Source organism: Drosophila erecta, unplaced genomic scaffold, assembly GCF_003286155.1.
Source record: "Drosophila erecta strain 14021-0224.00,06,07 unplaced genomic scaffold, DereRS2 tig00000294-arrow-arrow-pilon, whole genome shotgun sequence".
NCBI classification, from domain to species: domain Eukaryota; kingdom Metazoa; phylum Arthropoda; class Insecta; order Diptera; family Drosophilidae; genus Drosophila; species Drosophila erecta.
Window position 1 is genome coordinate 652,038 of NW_020825218.1, and position 19,475 is coordinate 671,512.

General features: G+C 33.5%; 2 protein-coding genes across 8 annotated transcripts; both read right to left on the reverse strand.

Moving 5' to 3' along the window:
• Nucleotides 1–2,513: 2,513 nt before the first annotated feature.
• On the reverse strand, nt 2,514–10,674 carry LOC6555849 (RNA-binding protein MEX3B). Of its 6 annotated transcripts, none has more exons than XM_026983238.1 (3): nt 10,605–10,674; nt 9,124–9,871; nt 2,514–6,252 (listed from the first exon to the last, which is right to left on the reverse strand). In XM_026983238.1, the coding sequence occupies exons 2-3, from the start codon at nt 9,755–9,757 to the stop codon at nt 4,793–4,795; spliced, it is 2,094 nt and encodes a 697-aa protein (XP_026839039.1). In that variant the 5' UTR covers nt 9,758–9,871; nt 10,605–10,674; the 3' UTR covers nt 2,514–4,792. The 6 variants fall into 6 exon arrangements, 5 of the variants coding, with proteins under 5 accessions (XP_026839039.1, XP_026839040.1, XP_001982712.2 ...); XM_026983239.1 differs by having other exon boundaries at nt 10,582–10,664; XM_001982676.3 differs by having other exon boundaries at nt 10,157–10,664.
• Nucleotides 10,675–12,546: 1,872 nt separating this feature from the next.
• On the reverse strand, nt 12,547–18,883 carry LOC6555850 (slo-interacting protein 1). Of its 2 annotated transcripts, XM_001982677.3 has the most exons (6): nt 18,694–18,883; nt 18,097–18,579; nt 16,585–16,902; nt 14,924–15,863; nt 14,004–14,158; nt 12,547–13,233 (listed from the first exon to the last, which is right to left on the reverse strand). In XM_001982677.3, the coding sequence occupies exons 1-6, from the start codon at nt 18,727–18,729 to the stop codon at nt 12,913–12,915; spliced, it is 2,253 nt and encodes a 750-aa protein (XP_001982713.1). In that variant the 5' UTR covers nt 18,730–18,883; the 3' UTR covers nt 12,547–12,912. The 2 variants fall into 2 exon arrangements, with proteins under 2 accessions (XP_001982713.1, XP_015008644.1); XM_015153158.2 differs by lacking the exon at nt 14,004–14,158 and having other exon boundaries at nt 13,178–13,233; nt 18,694–18,876.
• Nucleotides 18,884–19,475: the final 592 nt, after the last annotated feature.

Below are 19,475 nucleotides of genomic sequence, written 5' to 3' on the forward strand. Positions count from 1 at the left end.
TATATACATTTTAATATATATAAGCCAGCCTCTATTACAAATATTCGATTGATTCATTTAACTTTGAGAACGAACAGTACAAAATGTTAATAACACAGGTATAACATAAATGTTAATATTAAACTTCCAATATTAAACATAACTGGAATACGTTGAGTTTTATAACACTCTGCGCAACTCGCATTGTATTATAAAGATTAAATATGATTGACTATAAATATATAAGTCTTTTTATTCACATTAATAGTAATTTTTTTAAAGGTAGTTGTCACATGTGGGTCATACATCGCAGTTTAAAGTATATAAACCTTTTGGTAATTTTTTACTTGATCTATTATTTTATATATATATATATATTGTGTCTGATCTTAATTTTAACGCTAATTTATCAGTCGTTTTTTCAGAGAATTAGTGTCATAAACATTACTTTTAAGACAAAATATATTCTTTACTTTTATAAATGAATAGTTATTTTCTAGCTTATGTTATAGGCTGATTAAAAATTGATTAAAATATTCGTTCAAATTATTGCTTAAAGTGTTTAAAATTTAAATGCATAATTGACTGAGATCTAAAGAAAAAGTTTGCCCAAAAACCTAAAAAAAAAAAGTAGCCAGACAACAAGGTAAAGTTACATTTGCTCAAACTTGCTCAAAAGAACCATGGTCAATAATTTACCTAGTGGCACAACTTTAAGAATTAGCAATCGGATTTATTTTTCATCCACAGTATTTAAATGGTTTTCCGATATTGGAAATGGACTAGAGTTAAAATATGTACAAGATTTATTCTAATTGTTAAAATTAAATCTGAAACTTAATTTTCGACGTCAATGACATTGTTCATATATTTTATACCAACATTTTGAAATAATTATTCTATTTTTAAAGTTTTATTCGTACCGATAATTAAACAAAAAATATCTTCATTAATATATTTGCGTTCTGAATCTCAAATCAGTAGTAGTCACTAATTTCACACCGTTGCATAATCAGAAGGATATAAAAAAGTAATTTATATGAGAAACGCAAAATAAATTCGACAGATTTTAATATCTGTAAATTTTTCGGAGCCTTATCTCCGTTAACGGCAAGAATTACGTGTAGTACACACTAACTAATTAAACTGGGTATAAAAAAACATTTGGAAAAATGTTTTTGGTAGTTTTTTAGTTCGCCTATTTCTTCGATTAGTTTATAATCTTTTAATAGATTTATGCTGTGCGAAACCACTTCGTAAATTTGTTTAAGTCATTTAAAACCTAAGTGACCTATATTTACATAAAAAGGTAAAAACTCAATAATTGAGGAATTACGCTAAAACATTGCAATATTGCTTAATACCACTGTATAACATGAAAATATTACATTGATCGGACCCAAAATATTTGGTTTATTCGATATACGGATACCGAAACCGGTCATGAAAATGATCCTTGAAGCTGGCTTCGGTTAAATAGCCCCTAAAAGTTTGAAAAAACTATTGTACATTTAGCATTGAATAATTTAAATATTTATATTTTTAACGAAGGATTAAGCAAAAAAATTTTCTATAACCTGCAAATAAACACAAAAAAAATACACACATGTAATTTCGTACGTAAGGCTTTAAATATAAATGTGAGTTTAGAGCAATTTACTTGAAGTTTGCCTGTAAGCCTTCGAAAAATGGACTTAGCGTTCGAAAATGGGAAAAAATAAGCTTTTTTCAAATTCCAGTTTTAGATTCATGGAACCCTCCCTAGCTTCAGTCAATTAGTCTTTCACCAAACTCGTAATTTATGAGCCGTAATCAACCAAATTTTTGGGGGATTACATCATATTAAGATATTAGAGGTCTCATTTTTTTTTTAAATTTACTTAATATAGCCAAGACTAAGCCCAATTATGCTTTTAAACCAGAACTAGAGTTATGCAATTCTTTAATCTCGTTGAAATATAAATTCAAGCAATCACTAAAAAATTGTGCTAAATTTATTACACATTAAACATTTTTCAGACAAACGCCGAAAAACCAATAGTAAAAATAAAATCGATCTATTTTCTTTGATAAACATATTTTTGTCTACTTTTTTAATTATCCAATACGAATATAGTTCGTTTTACGATTCTTAACGTACAATACAAAATACGAATATATTTTATTTACTAAATAATTTTAAAATATAATAAATAACCATTATTTATATAATCTATGTTCTTTGTTTATGCTATTAAAATATATCACTAGAGATTGTAGGTCTTCGTCTTCCCTAGTAATTGGATTTGGTATTATTTTGGTTGAATTCAAATATTTACTGTTCGTTAGTTTCTCTTAATATAATGTTCAAACTAAAAAATTATTTTAGCAACACGAATATTCTTAAATTTTCTACTTATATATATAATTATATATTTATTTGTTTTATGTATGTTTTTCTAAAAACACTGAGAACAATTTTTATATCCGCTATTCGTAAAATTAAAGGATATATTAGATTCATTGAAAAGTATGCAGCATATAGAAGGAAACGTTTTCGACCCTATGAAGTATATATATTTTTAAAAGGGAGCAATAGGTAATCTGGCCGTATCCATTCCTATCTCGGGATTTATCGAAGATAAAAAGTTTAGATTAACGAAAGAAAGTAAGATGTTTGTTTGAAATAATTGCCACGCCCACTAATTGCTAAAACTGTCAGGAGAAAACTTTGAAAAACTTTTCTCCCTCGCACTCGAGGAGTTCTCTATAGTTTTGAGCAGCGATGCGGTAGCAGAAAAAACAAACCCGCTCCATTTATCCTATAAGTCCATGCTTACTTATTCAGAGGATGCACGTGCAAGATTCCTTTGTGTTACGCAGTGCGTTTAAACGCTATCAAGAAATACTACCTGACAATTAAACAAAAATATTGTTATTGCAGATTGAGCGACCGTATTGCCTTGTATTTTTGCATAGTTTTCTCCGCATACAAAGGGCAAAATATCGGTTCGTTGGAGTTTAGTATGCATGTATCCGTCGGTCCGTTATCTGTATGAAACTTTCCTAAACTTCTTTATATCTATTACAGGTATGACAAAGCTAGTTATAAAGAGTGATATTCCCAAAATAATAAAAAAAAGAAAGCAAACATCACCGTCTGTTTGATGTCCTGTATTCAGCTAAACGGAGTACGATAGGTAGATATATGCATGCCACGAGAGCCACCTGATGGCAGTTACATTGTTACTTTCTACATAAAATCGAAAACTATTAAAAACTTTGAACTAATTGAAAACTTTAGAAAAGGTGGGCTCAACATTTCTTTGGAGTTTCAAGGCGTGGTCAAAATGTTTTTGGCATATTAGTGAAAACTGGACAGACCAATAATATAATCACAAAATATAATAAAAAGTAAAAAAAAAATGTGGGCGTGACAGTTTGGGACGGTTTGTGTATGTGACAATATTTAATATCCACTTTCAAAAACACGCCTGTCTACCTGTTAATTCGCAACGATCCTCGTATACCGTTCACTCTACTAGTAACGAGGTATATCAAGAAAACTTTACTTGCTTATTTACAAAATTTTTTTGAGCTGTTCCATTTAGCCGTAAGATTCGTCACGTTCCAATTTATATACTACAGGAAATTTAAGGAACACCTTTCTAAAACTGGTTGGCGTATTCACAGACGGACATGCCTAGATCAACTCAAGAAATGTTTCCTTCAATACATTGCAAGCTTCAACATAAAATGTTATACTCTATGTATAATGTTTTCCTCTGTTGAAAACTAAATCAGATAAAAGTCATTGAATATACCTGCTTAAACTTTTGTGAACTACTCCGGAGCTAATCGGAACTTCAAAGGGACGTGCTACCGATTTTTCAGAAAACAAACCGACCATATTTGTTTAAATATGGATCGGTTCAAGAGAAAATATCTATAATATTCAATTTTTGGAGTAATGAGTGTTAAGAATAACATTAAGTGCACTACTACTAACAGAAAATAAAAACACAATACCCATTAAAAGCAAAATAGCTTCATTTATAAATTTTTAACATACTGTTATTATTTGCGGGAAGAATCTATACTTCAACAAACCACAAAAACTGACTACGTTTGACATTACTATTACAACATAATTATATTCCAATATTCATTATTTTAACTCAAAACGAGCAGTTCAATTTTAAAGGGTGATGCGCTATAAGTTTTAACCAAATTAAAAAAATTGCCACCCAGAAAATCCTATTAAATGCTCTACCTATTAAAAAGAAAAAAAATTGACAAGACGAAAAAATAAAATCTAGATTGAATCGGTTAGTGATTATGATCGGGAATATATACTCATTACAGGTTCGCAAGCGCTTCCGTCTACATCTTAGATACCTTTGTTCTATACGAGATACAGATAAAACTAATTCAATTTATTTACTTGTATATTGGATAGTTAGGTTGGCCTGAAGCGAGGTTTTAGTAATTTACTACCTTCTTCAAACGATTAATTTTCAGAATACCCGGTTTATACGATTTTGAAAAAATGAAGACAAATAAGCCCCAAAGCCTCCCTATTTTTCCAAAATTTTGTCAATTTAAATAGTACACAAATAAACCACATTTGTAGGAACGAAAACTCCTTAACCCAAATTAGAAGAAAATTTTGAATTGGTTTGTTATAAACAGAAGTAAATTTGAAAATAAGAAATCCCTATATTCCCTGAATGTTCAACTAATGGTAATAGACTTCACGGAAGTCACGACTAGATGTACAACCGATTAACTAAAAACTAACAAATATTAAATACATAGAGAAAAAAAAACCAAATTATCCTAAAATCCGCATTGCATGGTAAACAATAGAATTACAAACCGGACAAACTGCATCCATAGACAGACAGATGTGATTAGCGCACTCCATACAAAACATATTGTGACCACACGGAACCAAAGCAGTGGTAACATTATTTTCATTACATACAAAGCATTCGCGATGAATCAAAAATTTTTCTGTATTAGATTGCACTTGAATTGCTTTTAACTTTTGTGGTATATTACACATAGGGAGCTCTTTAGTGTTGTTCAGATTTTGTTGATTTGCAGAATGTTCACCCATACCTAAAAGAGAGTCGGTTGGACTAACTGAGATTGTGGGCGAGCAGTGAGCTGTGGGTATGATATTTGCCGGTTGGTTCCAAATACTAGGAGAGTCCCCTATACCCTCGTCAACGTCAATTGAATCACTAATACTTTTCCATATATTCAATATTTCTGGAGGTGTATTGGCGCTATTGTTGGTACTTTTTGTTGAAGTGGTGGAAGAAGCAGAAGAACAAGATCTTGTTAAAATATTTGTATTACAGTTGGGATGGAACGATGCCGATGTAGATGCGGGAGGACAGAAAGACAATGTTTTACTAGACGTAGTGCGAAAAACAATATTAGCAGCATTAGCTTTGGCCAATGGCATAGAAACTTCATTTCCAGAAAGACGTTTGTCATATATATCTGTTGCCGTCATATTCGCTGTCATTTCCATCTCAGCACACTCAGATTTTGGAAAACAATTGCCAGTATGAAGTCCTTGCACATGCTTCACTGAATTGCTTACGTTTTCAATCGTCTTCATTGAATTATTTGCATACTCCTGTGTAGACGGAAGGGCATTTTTGTATATCGACGATAGAATTTCCGAATTCAAATCATCATTTAGAATTTGCGTTAATGAAGGCAGTGACGCGTATTCATTAGCCTCAGCCGAATCACTAATTTGCATAGTAATAGCATCAGCATTTCCAGATCCACTCCCAGTTCGAAGGGCAATATGAGCTTCTATTTGCTTTCGAGCAGTATCGACGTTGTCTGGCAAGCCAGTCACTTCAAAAATTGGTTCCTTTTCTCGAGATGGTGTCACAATGTAAGTTTGCGTCTCTTGTTGAATATGTTTGATCGTAGCGCCTTTTGGTCCCACAACGAGTCCTACTACCCGATAAGGTACTCGTACCTGTATGGTAACCTGTCCAGGCATACAAGGGGGACCTGACATACGGGGAACTGCACCACCACTGGAGCTACTCGCACTTCCTACAATTCCGTTGTTGTGAACATCACTTACAGGCTTACGTGATGCGCGAATTAAGCTAAAGTGGTCAGCAGCGGAAAGTATTTCTCGTTTAGCCTTGTTGACATCTTCCTTTCGACCAGTCACTACGAACACAGGTTCCTCCCCTCGAACTGGCGTCTTAATGTAAGTGTTGGTTTTGGCTCTCAAAGCTTTGATTTTGCACCCTAAAATTGAAAGAGGGTATTTAAAAATTAATCATATTAAAAAAAAAATGTGTATGGTTTTATATCGCTGTGGCGGCAGTCGAAATCATCTAAAATAATTGATCCGTCTTAAACATATAAGTAAAAGAAAGTTAGTTATAAAAACAGGGTATTCATCCGATACCATTACCGATATTTTTAATAAAATATAACCAAATCAAGACCATAACCTAACCCGAAATAATGTTAAAGGAAATACACATACAAAAACACTCATATCAACTGTGACTTCAGGCAAGCTACTACACTGCATAATTTGCTTACTAAAGGTTAATCGACACGGGTGTTTAAAACATAACAGAAAATTTGGCTCCTACCAGAAACCAATCCGTATTGAAAATCACTGTGGACGGTCTACATCCTTTGAAAATCAGATGCTCCTCTCAAAAGACATCCACAACAAGGCACAAAATATTAATGTAAATTTCAAAATTTGTTTCTGTTTTAATTTTAAGTATCGTTAAGTACTGTGCCAAAAATTTTATTTTGTTGAAATCGGGTAAGGCAGGAGATGCCAACTTTGCCTATAAATATACATATGTATATAAAACATATATAATTATATTATGTACAAAAAAGTATAAGAACGTATATTCATCATTGAAGTGTAAATTATATGTGTGTAAGTAAAATGTTCATCGTTAAAAACATGTGCTATGAATATGAAATATTCTCAGCACCTCATTTTATTATACTTTAAAGATCTTTGAAAAGTCTGAGCATACAATTTCTTTTCGGTTTGTGGGGTTAGTTTGGGCGTGGCAAACATACAAACAATAGCGATGACGTCTCTGGTAAATGCCTAACATATACTTAACTTGTTATCTGTTAGAGTTCTCGAGATCTCGACGTCTGATCGACTGGGCGGGCCATCGATCCTGACTAAGAATTTATAAGGTCGGATATGGGTATAATAACGATTCTATATTTGTTTCCCTATTTTTTTTTTTTACATTTTTCTACCGCTCAATGCCACCTATGTACTTAAACGCTTAAATTTCGTGATAAACCAATACGACGATTTAGATCAACATTTGGAATCCACATAAACTCTTAGAGTACTCAATGAAATAATAACATTTTTGATGATATATAGAGAGAAAAACTAAAAACTTATGCAAATCTCAGTAGAAACGAGTGAATATTTGTTAATTTTGTTAACTATTATTGGATAAAATTGGATAATATGCAATATACAGTGGTGGAAAAAATAATAGAAACAAGAATCGCTCCTGCATGTAAAACGAAATTACTAATTATGTACGAAGTGTGTGTGGATAAACCGTTAGCACATAAGCCACTCATAACGGTACTTTATTGTGCACTTCTTTTTGAGTTGATTTCGCTCTTGTTATTTGCAGTACATAACGATATTTGAAGTGGTCACGTGTTTGAACTGGAAAAAAATAATAAAATCAAGCTACGCTTCTGAGATTTGTTTGAGTTTTTCCCTGTTAATTTTGTAAGTAAATCAATATATTAAATACTTTCAGGTATGTTTAGCTCATAATAAGTGATTTTGTAAAATAAAAATTTTTAATTTCGCCTTTATATTCAGAATGGGGCTCGGAGTGCACTGTTCACATGTAGAACGAGATATTATACAAAAACTAAAAAACGAAGGAAAAACAATAAGGGAAATTGCTGAACTAATGCACTGCTCTGCAAAAAAAAGTGTTTTCCGCGATTCATTATAAAGATACGAAGGAGAAATTGGCAGGAAGCGAGCCACATCCCAAAAGTTCGACGACCTTTTGATTCGAACATCCAAAAAAAATCCTTTTATGTCGTCGACGGACCTGGAAAATACTTTCCAGACATCAGTGTCAAGTCGAACAATAAGAAATAGACTAATTGGAAAGAATTTGAAGGCACACTCGGCTAGGAAAGTTCCACTGCTTAGTAAAAAAAATATCGCTAAAAGACTGTCTTTTGCAAAGCGACACCTAGACCGTAAAAACTGGAATAATATTGTATGGTCTGATGAAACTAAAATTAATTTGTTCGTATCTGATGGCAAAATACGTCCAGACGTCCAAAAAATACCGCATTTGATCCAAAGCACACAAAAAAAAACACTAAAACATGGTGGAGCTAACATCATGATATGGGGATGCATTTCCACGTCTGGAGTTGGTCCGATATTCCGGATAAAAGATAGGATGTGTGCTCCCGACTACTTTAACATATAGGAGAATGTTATGAAACCATATGATGAGGAGGAAATGCCCTTAAAATGGGAGTTCATGCAAGATAATGATCCGAAACATTCGTCAACCCTTGCTAAAAAATGGTTTTAGGACCAAAAAATTAATGTTATGTAGTGGCCTGCCCAATCCCCGGACTTAAACCCCATAGAACATTTATGGGGAATATTAAAAAGAAGAATTGGAGGTTTTAAATCAAAAAATAAGGAAGAGCTGTTGGAAAAAGTTAAGTCAGAATGGTATGCTATTAACCCCGAAATCTGCGACGATTTAGTGAATGCCCCGTCGATGCTCAGCAGTTATAAAAAATAAAGGAAATACCACTAAATATTAATATTACAACTATTTTTATAAGATAATTCATAAAAATTAAGTTTTTCTTAGTTTTAAGAGTTTTGTTTCTATTATTTTTTCCAAGCGCCAAAAATGAAGTTAATTATTTTTAGTTAATATAAAGATGAAAAAAATTTTTTTGTTCCTTATTGTGAAATATACTTATATATGAACTTAAAAAAATAAAGATTAAAAAATATTACTTTCGTTCTGAGCACAAAATTTAAAATCAATGATTCAATTAACGTGTTTCTATTATTTTTTCCACCACTGTAATTTATAAAAAGCTTACCCTGTCTGCCCACTATTTCTGCTACATGTTCAGAACTGGGGACTGGAACACATTCGGTCATATTTTGAGACTTCTTAGATCGATCTTCTGAACTGACGGCGCCGGCAGTCGGTAATAGCAGGCAGTTCGGTGCCGATGGAATTGGTAGCGTGCTGTCTGCTTTCGAAAATGAGTGCATGGTCCCAATTTCAAAGTCACTTTGTGCACATAGGGGCATTGGTAGCGGTTGAGCAGGTTGCGCATAGCAATTTTGATTGTCGGTAAATCCGACCAATGATAGTTCCAACGCCAGTTGCAGTGTTCTCGGATCTTCTGATAGTGGTAGCGTTGATTCATTGCCTTTGGATTGTTCAGACATATCGTGATGGTGTGCTGTGTTTGTTTTCTGGATAGACCCTTTCGAGTTAATGTTAGTAGAGATCTTCGGTGTGACTTGAGCCGACATGGCAAGTGCACTCTTATCCCCTTTTTGAAGCGAAATTAAAACCGGTGCAACAGCACTCTCTCGCAATGAGGAGGACCTCGGTGACACGGAAGCCGATGACAAGTTGACGGATGAGATGGAACTCGATGGAGAACTTGAACTCACTCTGTTGAATCCACTTAATTCCTTAGTTATGTGTGCTGTAGACATGTCAAGGTATTACCCAGCTTTAAGCTAAAAGACTTTCTCGTTTGGCCACATTTGGCAAGACCCAAGCCGAATGTTGGTACCAATACATTTGTAGTTCTCCCCTTTCTGGATTTTCTGCAATATATAGAAAAGACCGAAATTGCATTTGGTATACATACGCATGGTTATGGGAATGATAGCTATGCATCTGCCCAATTGTACAAATGTTCTTCGGACTTAAGAATAAACACTTGGCATATAGGGGTACTTTTTTTTTATTTTAGACACCTTTTCTAATATATTACTTCAAACACTAAAATAAACTATTTTCTTATTGAATGCCCGCGATGTCTAAGCACCCAAAATACAGAATACCGCGCTCATGACCAACCCCTAACTTACAACTTTTGTGTCACTCACCCCTTGTAACTTCTTTTCTTCTCATACCCTCACTGAAACACACAATACCGAATACCTTATGAACAAGTTCATATACATATGTAGTTATGTAGGCGGCGATCCTTAAATTTAATATAGCAGCTTATTGCCTAAGTGCAATCCATTAACAACGCTTGTGATGATCTATTAGCAAATCCACGATATATCTTTTTACGAATAACACTGATATCAACACCAGCAGAGTGGCCAAAAATTTACGTGTGTACACTAGAAAACTTGTATCCCCAGGTACACATTCCGGCAGTATTTTGACACGCCTTTTGTATGGGAAGATGGTAAATGGTAGTTACAAAAGATAATTAACATATAGACAGCGATTCTCCAAAAGAACTACTCTGACGAAATTCACATTAGCAGGACAGATCCTCTTTTCTTTTTAGGCGCACCCAATTCAATTAAATTACATTACCGGCATTCAACGCACGATAGAGAACACAATCAAAAATATGACAGGTATCGATGTTTTAGAGATGAGAGCCGGTATACTTGAACATTTTATAATACCTCACTCACACTGAACCGCTGAGCTCTGATATGCGATGGCACACTTATTGTATTGAAAAGTCTTATTGCTTTTATTTGTATAGACCTTTCATAACTGATTTTAAAGTTTAAGGCCTATTATTCAGGCGGCAAAAAAATACTAAATACCAGCCAAGAAAAATATATAATTTTATATATTTTTTAAGCATTGAGCACAGTTGATAGACCGCCGCGATTTGTTAACATTAGATTAAATCTGAAAATGAGTTTTGTTCATGCATAACTAATGCTGCAGCAACAGCAGCTACTATAGCATTAGTATCAATTTGTTTTTTAATTACAATGTCCGTGCTTACATTTGAGTTCTTAATAGTTATGTATTTTGGTTTAGCCAGTAAGACCGTATATTGGTCAGAAATATGTGGGTGAACATACAAATTATTTTTTGGTCAGTTTCTGTTTGCCTGAGAGTTGACAAAATTGATATTGCATAGTTGTGGTGCAAAATTCGGCCAGGTCCGTGCTCTTTTTAGATAGCGAACATCATTAATTTAGAATTCTCAAGAAATGTTTAAGGTAATATTTAATGTAACAAAACCACCCTTCGGCCATAAAAAGAAAATATAACAGTAACAACAAAATTCGAAGACAAATATGTTACAATTTAAATAATTTCGGTAATTTTGACTATTGATCAAATTGTAAAAACATATTGTTCCATTTTTTTTTCATTCAATAAAATATTTATACGAAAATTTTGAAATTTATTATTTGTATTGTTACTTAGTTTATTCATTTGCCATATATCAACAGAAAATTAAATAAATAGGTTAAAAAATATGTTAACGTTAGTAAACTGGCCGTCGCTTAACACGGGCTTAAGATCCTAAAAATCTCGTGTTAAAGGAAAACCTGTTTAACGAATCATGGATTCACTCGTATAAAGGAGAAATTTCAACATTTTCTAGAATTTAATTATAAAGTTACTTTGTATAACTAAGTAAAAATTCAAAAACATTAATAACAAAATATTGGCATATCAAAAGAAATAAGCAAAACGAATAATAAAGTGCGAACAAATCTAGAAATTCCTAATAAGTGTGGGATCCTCATATTTATGTGAATGTGGCCAAAATGTTTTTGTCATATCTAGAAATTGCCTTACAAATGAAAAACTAAACAATTTACTTTTTTTTGTGGGCGTGGCAGCTTGGGATGTTTGTGGTCGTTATAATGTCGTCGTGTCGTAGTGTGGTCGGTATAAAACATGACAACGTTCTAAATCAAACTTGCGCAGCGTAGGAGTCACTAAACACCTCAGCATTTGCTTTATTTTCCGGACGACTGGTCGTTCAACCGGACAGACGAAAATGGGAATATTATCTACTTCATTGGGAATTTATGAAAAATTGGTAAAAACAGTCTTTTGGTTTCACGTAAAATCGAAAGCAATGGCCGCAGAAAATGTCATTATACCCGTTATTCGCGGAGTAAAAGGGGGATTCGTTGAAAAGTAGAAAATTCGTTGGTAGAAGGAATCGTTTCAGAATGAATGGCAGAGTCGATCTGGGCATGTCCGTTCGTATGAACGTTGAGCTCTCAGGGACTATAAAAGCTAGAAAGTTCAGACTACACATGCTGATGCCAAACCTTTTTTTTGCCACGGCCACGTTTTTTAAAATTTGATTTTATTATCTTGTCAACTTCTATCGTTATACCATTTTTCCTTGTTTACATATGTATATTTTCACAAAAAATACGTTTTCTTTACGATTTTTTTTTTTATTTTAAATAAACAATATCTTAAGAATGACTTCCATTATTTTATAGCTAACTGAAATTAGTTTTTAAAATAACGCAAAAGTGTATTGATATTCCGTACATAATCGTGCCGGCATCAACAAAGACTGTACGTATGGTTGGGTTTATTTCAACAAATAACTAGTATAGGAACAATTCACAACGAAATTTTTTTGGGAATATTTTACGGACCGCCAAAATAACGTTATATTTTAATTCGACTGTAAATACAATAAAAAGTTCATAGATTATCCAAATTTTAAAACGGAATTGTGAATAACCTTTTTATACACTCCTATAATCTCTTTAAGATTTGGTGACCATAACAATTAAATCAAAGAAAAATTTTGGACACTGAATCCAATTTGTGTTCTTAAGACTGTAGTTAAAGCAATGTAATATTAAAATGGTACAAGAGGAAAGTGTTAATGTAGCTATTGTTGCTGTGGCTGCGTCTGATGATGCCGCCTCTCTCGAGCTCGTTCGATGTGCCGCTTACGTTCTTCTTTTGTCCAATACCGACCAATTTTTACTTCAGATACGGTATCCTCCTCCGTTGTGGTAACTTCGTTGCAGCGCACATTTTTCCGAATTGCAACTTGGGGTCGATTACGTACTGGGCGTTTTACTATATAGCGCGTTCCATCTGGTCGTCTTTTAACCTTCCATACCATGGGAATGTCCTCACTACTTTCACCGTTAAGCAAAGCAGCATTTTTTTGTAAATTTGTTGAAATATGACATCTGTTTGCAACCTACACAAAAATTAATTACATTTTCTTTATACAATTTTGGTTACAGAATAAAAAAAAGATATATTCAATGGAATGCCTATTTTATCAGGTATAAAAATAAAGCTTTGCTTTTCGAAAAGCAGAATAAGGCAAGAACAAGTAGTTATTTCTTTGTATTTGTATTGGTGTTTCACATCGATGTTTTTTAAAATACTTATTTTATATAAGTACATATATATATATCCATTTAATAATTCCGCTGCCTTTGGATTTGAATGCAAATGTACAAATGCTTTTAGAACTGTACATTCTGTTGTGCAACATTTTCAGATAAAATAGATTTTTAAATGGACAAAAGTTTGATTTTCCAATATTTTTGTATCTTTTCCGACGATATTCAGGGAATATATGTATGTATATTTTGTGAAACGGTCTGTCTGTCGTGGACCTTACAAGATTTAAACTTTAAACCAGGAGAAAGACAAACGAAAATTCTATATTTTTAAATGATACTTCATGAACTACAAAAATTTTAAACGTGTAAAATTTAGATGTATATATTAGATGAAAAAGATTAGATTAATATAATTAGATGAATAAGATGACTCTTATTCAACTGTTAAATTATGTATGCCTACCGATTTAGTTGAACGCAGAACTCGCTTTGAAATTTTCCAAAGCTATCTACAACTTTATGTATGAATTCTTTTAAGTAACATCGATACATTCCAATCTACTGATAATAATAATATCTTACCATATGCTTACACTTACATTTAATTTGCACCTACCTCTTGGCTACTAACAAAGTGGTAACTACTCAAATTTGGGGCGTTAAACTGTGGACAATGGCTATAAGAATCCTCAGTTTGTTTATCTCTTAGTATTTCAATGTCGCTTTTAGGTGGATGGTTTTCATTTTCGACACCAACGTTAATATGCCTCTCTGAAATTTAATAATATTGAGGGTAATTAAATAAAAAAATAAAATGTACGATATATCGTTTTCATCTTATAATAAATGAGAAGCATAGACAGAATATACAGTAAAATGTTGCACAAATTTGAAATTACATTTTTTTTATTTTGTATTATAGAACCAAACGTAATAACAAATTGTATATCATTTTTTATTGTTTGGCGTTTGTATGCGTTTGGTTTTTATAGCCGAGAACAGATTTATACTACATTCGTTAAAAAGAACGAAAGAGTTTAGACTGTAGTTGAAGCCTCACAACATAAGTTTGTTTTAAAATGAAAATGTTTGACGTGCATAAAATGGAAATGGCACAACTTTGCCCACATTAAAAAGAGAGAACGCTATATGCAAAAAATAAATTAATGGCAAATTGTGGGCGTTAAAATGGGAGTGTCAAAAATTAATTTTTTGGAATATCGATAGATTGGCAAACAAAAAGTTAAAAAAAAAAGAAATTATTATTTAAAATTTAGTTTCGTGACTAAGTAGAGTGTCGTCGCTGCATCGACGTCACTAGAATCTGCAGCCTTGTTTACACTTTCTAGCTTTTATAGTTCTCGAGATCTCGACGTTCATAGCACGTTTCAACAGGTTACTTACGTTTTAACGAACCTAGTATTTATACTTGGAAAGTTTTTTAAAGAAAAAGGCGAAAAGCTTTCAAAACTGATAATCGGAGATTCAGACGCTTCCTAATATCTGTAACTAAAATATAATGGTTATAATGCCTACCGCTGACACATGCTGTTGGCAGATTGGAAGAACAGAGACCAATACGGCCAGACTTGCCGAATGGTAATAGCAGCATACTGCTTACAGCTGTGGATTCCAAATGATCGTTGGGGCTATTAATAACTGTACTTTCTAGTTTGCGACCTGTGGCGATACCGTCATCAGGATTTGTAGTATTTTGATGAGGGGAGGCGCTATTATTTGAGCCGCCAGTGTTGTAGGCACTTGAGGAGTTATCGACCTCTTCGGCAGGAGCCGCAACGTTCCCACTAACAGCATTATTTGGTCCATAAGCGCTGTATGCCACTCCACTACTGCTGGATCCGCTTGTGTTGGTTAACGTGCTCCGTAAGGTAAAAACACGACTACATGCAGGTTGCTGTACTAATTTTAACGGCGGGGGTCGACCAACTAGAGTGTGTCTAGTTTTCGGGTATTGCGGTTTCAAGCCCAACCACTGGGCGACTCTTTGAGTTTGTTGTTGCATTGTTGTTTCTAATGTTTCGACCGTTCTCGATGCTATTGCAGATGAACAAGAACCTATCGACGTCTTGCCGTTAGAACGTTGGTACGGTGAACAATACAGTGGTTCACTTTCAGAATCTTCTGGAATGGTCTCGTAAATGTGCTCACTTTCATCGTACTCATATTGCAGATGTTCATTTTGGCTTAGAGATTGATTGAAGCTTTTTCGGTAATCAAAGTTAGCATTTGGGCGAAGCTTTATTTTACTACACGACTTGGTGGATTGTTCAATCATATTTTTCGCCAAAGAAGATATTTTAATATTTGAATCAGATGAATTCTGTTCTGATAGTTCTTCCAAAGACTGGACGTGGGTTAACAAAACTTTATCCAATTTATCCACTACATTTGTATAGTCATCTGGCAGAAATGTATTAGTATACTCAAAATGTATATCTTCTTCATCATCGTCTTCCTATAAAAATTTGTTCCAAAAAATTGCAACCAGTTAAAACATTTACACCTTAAAAATTTGTGCGTTGCCTTATTAACTAATTAATTTCTATCGATTTAACGCTGTTACTCAATGGGTCACACAACTGTACGCAGTTTTTTTGACTGGTTTTGAAAAGTTCTTTCGCGATTTGTTTCAGTAAATAATCATTTTTTTTGTCGACAATTCCTCGACTCTTTTTAACATTAACATGTTGGCCTTAAAGGATATACCTAAAGACTTTAAATTCAAACTCCCATATTTTCTAGATGGGATATATGTACTCATATATACATTAACTATATTATATTATATTATATATACTAGGCTTACCACCTATTTTTAAACTACTTTGAGGATTCATTTAGGGAAAATATTAGTAAACGTATGCGACTTTGGCCATGAGGTACAAAAAATACATAAATAAAAACATAAGGTAAAAACAATATTTGTAAATGTAACCTACGAAATTGAGAGTGATTACTTTGGGGCAATAAGCCAAGATCGGATCAACAATCTTAATCAGATTGAAAAATAATTTTTCCCATTTAAGGGTGTTAATTTTTGAAGGTATTAAATTCTACAGTGGTGTAACCCTTTACTATAGTGAATTTAATAGTAACCTTTTTTAGAACTTTGTAAGTTTTGCAGCGTTGACTTCAATGTTTAAGAACTATTTTTTAATTCTTTTTTTTCGACTTACAGGGTATAGTATTCGACTAACTAGTAGTGTTACTGATGTACTACTCCCGGCTATATGGGTTTCTAACTCCTCCTGGTTTTTCACATCCATGCCGTTAATACGAAGAATCTGGTCCCCCTGTCGCAGGCGCCCATCTCGATAGGCTATACTTTCCGGTTGCACACCACTAATGAACACATCCTCACTCTGTTCTAAGTCGTTACGCAGTATGTCACCTTTATTCGTGTCGATGCTTGATTGCTGAAGTCCGGAGGAGGTAATAAAGAGCCCAATTTGATTGCAGCTTGAATGTTCAACACCTTTTGTAAGCGTTACTTCCTGTTAAATATAAAACAATACAATTATTTCCAAGCTCAATATATCTAACCAACTGACAGTTTTAGGAATTGTCGGTTTCTTTTAAATAACAACATTTGTGTAGTCCGCTAATACTGACGAATCAAACCATCGGTGTACGAAAGGCGTCTACCTTATACATATGTATATCGCACAAATTATTTCAAGGATTTTGTTTTTTTTTAAGATACTTAAAAAATATAAAAGTGAGATAAAATTATTACAGCTATCATTGAGGAAGACAATCGAAATACCCTTGCTCTTGGTAAATTGATTTCAGTCAAAAGTTTGCAAAGCAGTGAATAAGACATTTGCGACCAAATAAAGTATATATGTATGTACAAAAGTATGTATATTCTTGACTAGAACAGACAAGTTTTCCGTCAATATAGCAGAACTATAATATGTATACATATATGTACATACATAGATCTGAAGAGCTAAATGGAAATTTAAAGTTTCTGCACTGATTTCGCAAGAGCCCATACATACCAACGCATGTTCTCTGGTGTCGCTATCAAATGCTAATCAATGAGCACAGCGCAAAAAAAACACAAAATAGGTAATTGGTTTGGCTCGGAGAGGATGTAAGCGATTCTTTTCTCACTCTTAACGCAATCTCTTTCTTGAAAAATTTTGTGTTGATTCGTAGTTAATAAAACGACTGCTTGGTTGAAAATTACTGGTAATTAGATAATTACTGCTTCTATAAGCAGTTAAAAGGGCATTCTCACACAATATTGTAATGAATGGGGGTGCAGTGTATAGAGAAATCATCTTCGCACACACTCTCACTGCACTTCATCACTATGTTTTTTGTCGCACTATGGGAAATTATCGGAATATTAAAACAATACTTAATGTACGCATTAATAATAAAACAAGTGCTGCATACCAGAAATTAAAATATAAATCAGCTGTTACATTTTTTTGATAATGACTTAACTGTCAAAAAGTATTTAAAGTGATTCCAGCAGATTTCAACTATGAAAAATACGTAATATTATAGCTTTTTTAATTGTTTAGATAATAGTAATTGTGGGAGAATTTGAATTTTTATGACAAGCCTACTTTTCCATCTTTAGGATATTCTTATGCTTTTGGTCAGAATGTGGTCAAATTACCCATAGTGTGCCATCTAAGACAGACACTCTTTGAGTAAAATATGTTAAATACCTCAATGTCGATTTCCGGTTCCAGGCATTGCTCAAACAAGTGATGTTCATGCTCAATGAAATTGTCGGTAATCGTTTGAACCAAATCGCTATCCTTTAGAACGTCCGTGTCGACGACAGTTGAGGTTTGCGTTTCCTTCGATGCGGCTTGTGGAGCGCCCAAACGATCCTCATGACTTCCAGCCCGTAGAATCAAAACCACAGGAGTTTCCGTCTCGATTCCTTTCAAAGGTGTGGAAGGATAATGTTTTTCTTGAGAGGCACTGGCAGTTGTGATCGTCGTTTCTGCTGACTTTTCTGTTAGGACAGAAAGTTCTTCGGGTTTGTCCAGTTTTGATATTTTGGCATTTGAGCCTCGTTTTAATTCTAAATCTAATGCATTGTGTTTTTGTCTGCATAATTCAACAACAAGGTTTTCTTTAGCTTGAAGGAACTTTTGAACCGCTTCATACCTCGACAAATGACTAACATCGTATCCATTTATCTGAAACAGAATATATGCATTTTGTAACGCTAAAAATAACAATTTCACCCTAATGGAACTATTTATGGTATAAGCATGAAAATGGTTATTAGTCCTAATTTATATGAAACTTACTTTTAATACAACATATTCGTACTCGGCATTACTCATAGTGCTGCCTTAATATTCAAATCTCATATTTTATTTTCATTTAATTGTATACATATTTTTTCGATAGTGTGGCCAAACCTTTAGTTTTCATTTAGGTCATTTACGTTTTCTATTTAATTAATATTGTAATCGATTCTCTTAAGTAATCGAACCCTTACAGAAACGAAACCGTTAACGAGTTGAGAAATTACGGCGTATGAAATTAGCTACTCTTATACACGCATGTGAAAAGTCTGTGCAAATTTACAATACATCATATTGTTGCAATAGATTAAGTTGGAATTGACTGTTGGAATTTGAAATTGTGGTATGCATTAGTTCGCTGGATTAGAAAGGGTAACCGCGAAAAGCGGTGGCGCCCCTATGATTAAAAAGCATTCCTGATTGCTCTTTCTTCTCTTAACGAGAATCGTTCATGACCCGTATAAAATGTTACGCAGAGGAAGGGTTACTACTGCCATTTTTCTGATCGGCGAAGACTTAACCGCATTACAAATTAACAACTCTTTTACTTTTTCAAAAGATTTAATGTTCTCTTTGGTTGTATCAACACTTATGCAATTTTCTTATTGATAGGATAAGGATAACAAAGTAACGAAGAATTACTTTTCACAATGCGCTACCTCGAGCTATTGCGACTTACACTCTAAGTGAGTGCTCTTTGGACAGATATTATCACAAAAAACTAAAATTATATTAATTTCCCTAGTCCGTCCAATTCTTGACCATTGATCCCCGATTAAGAG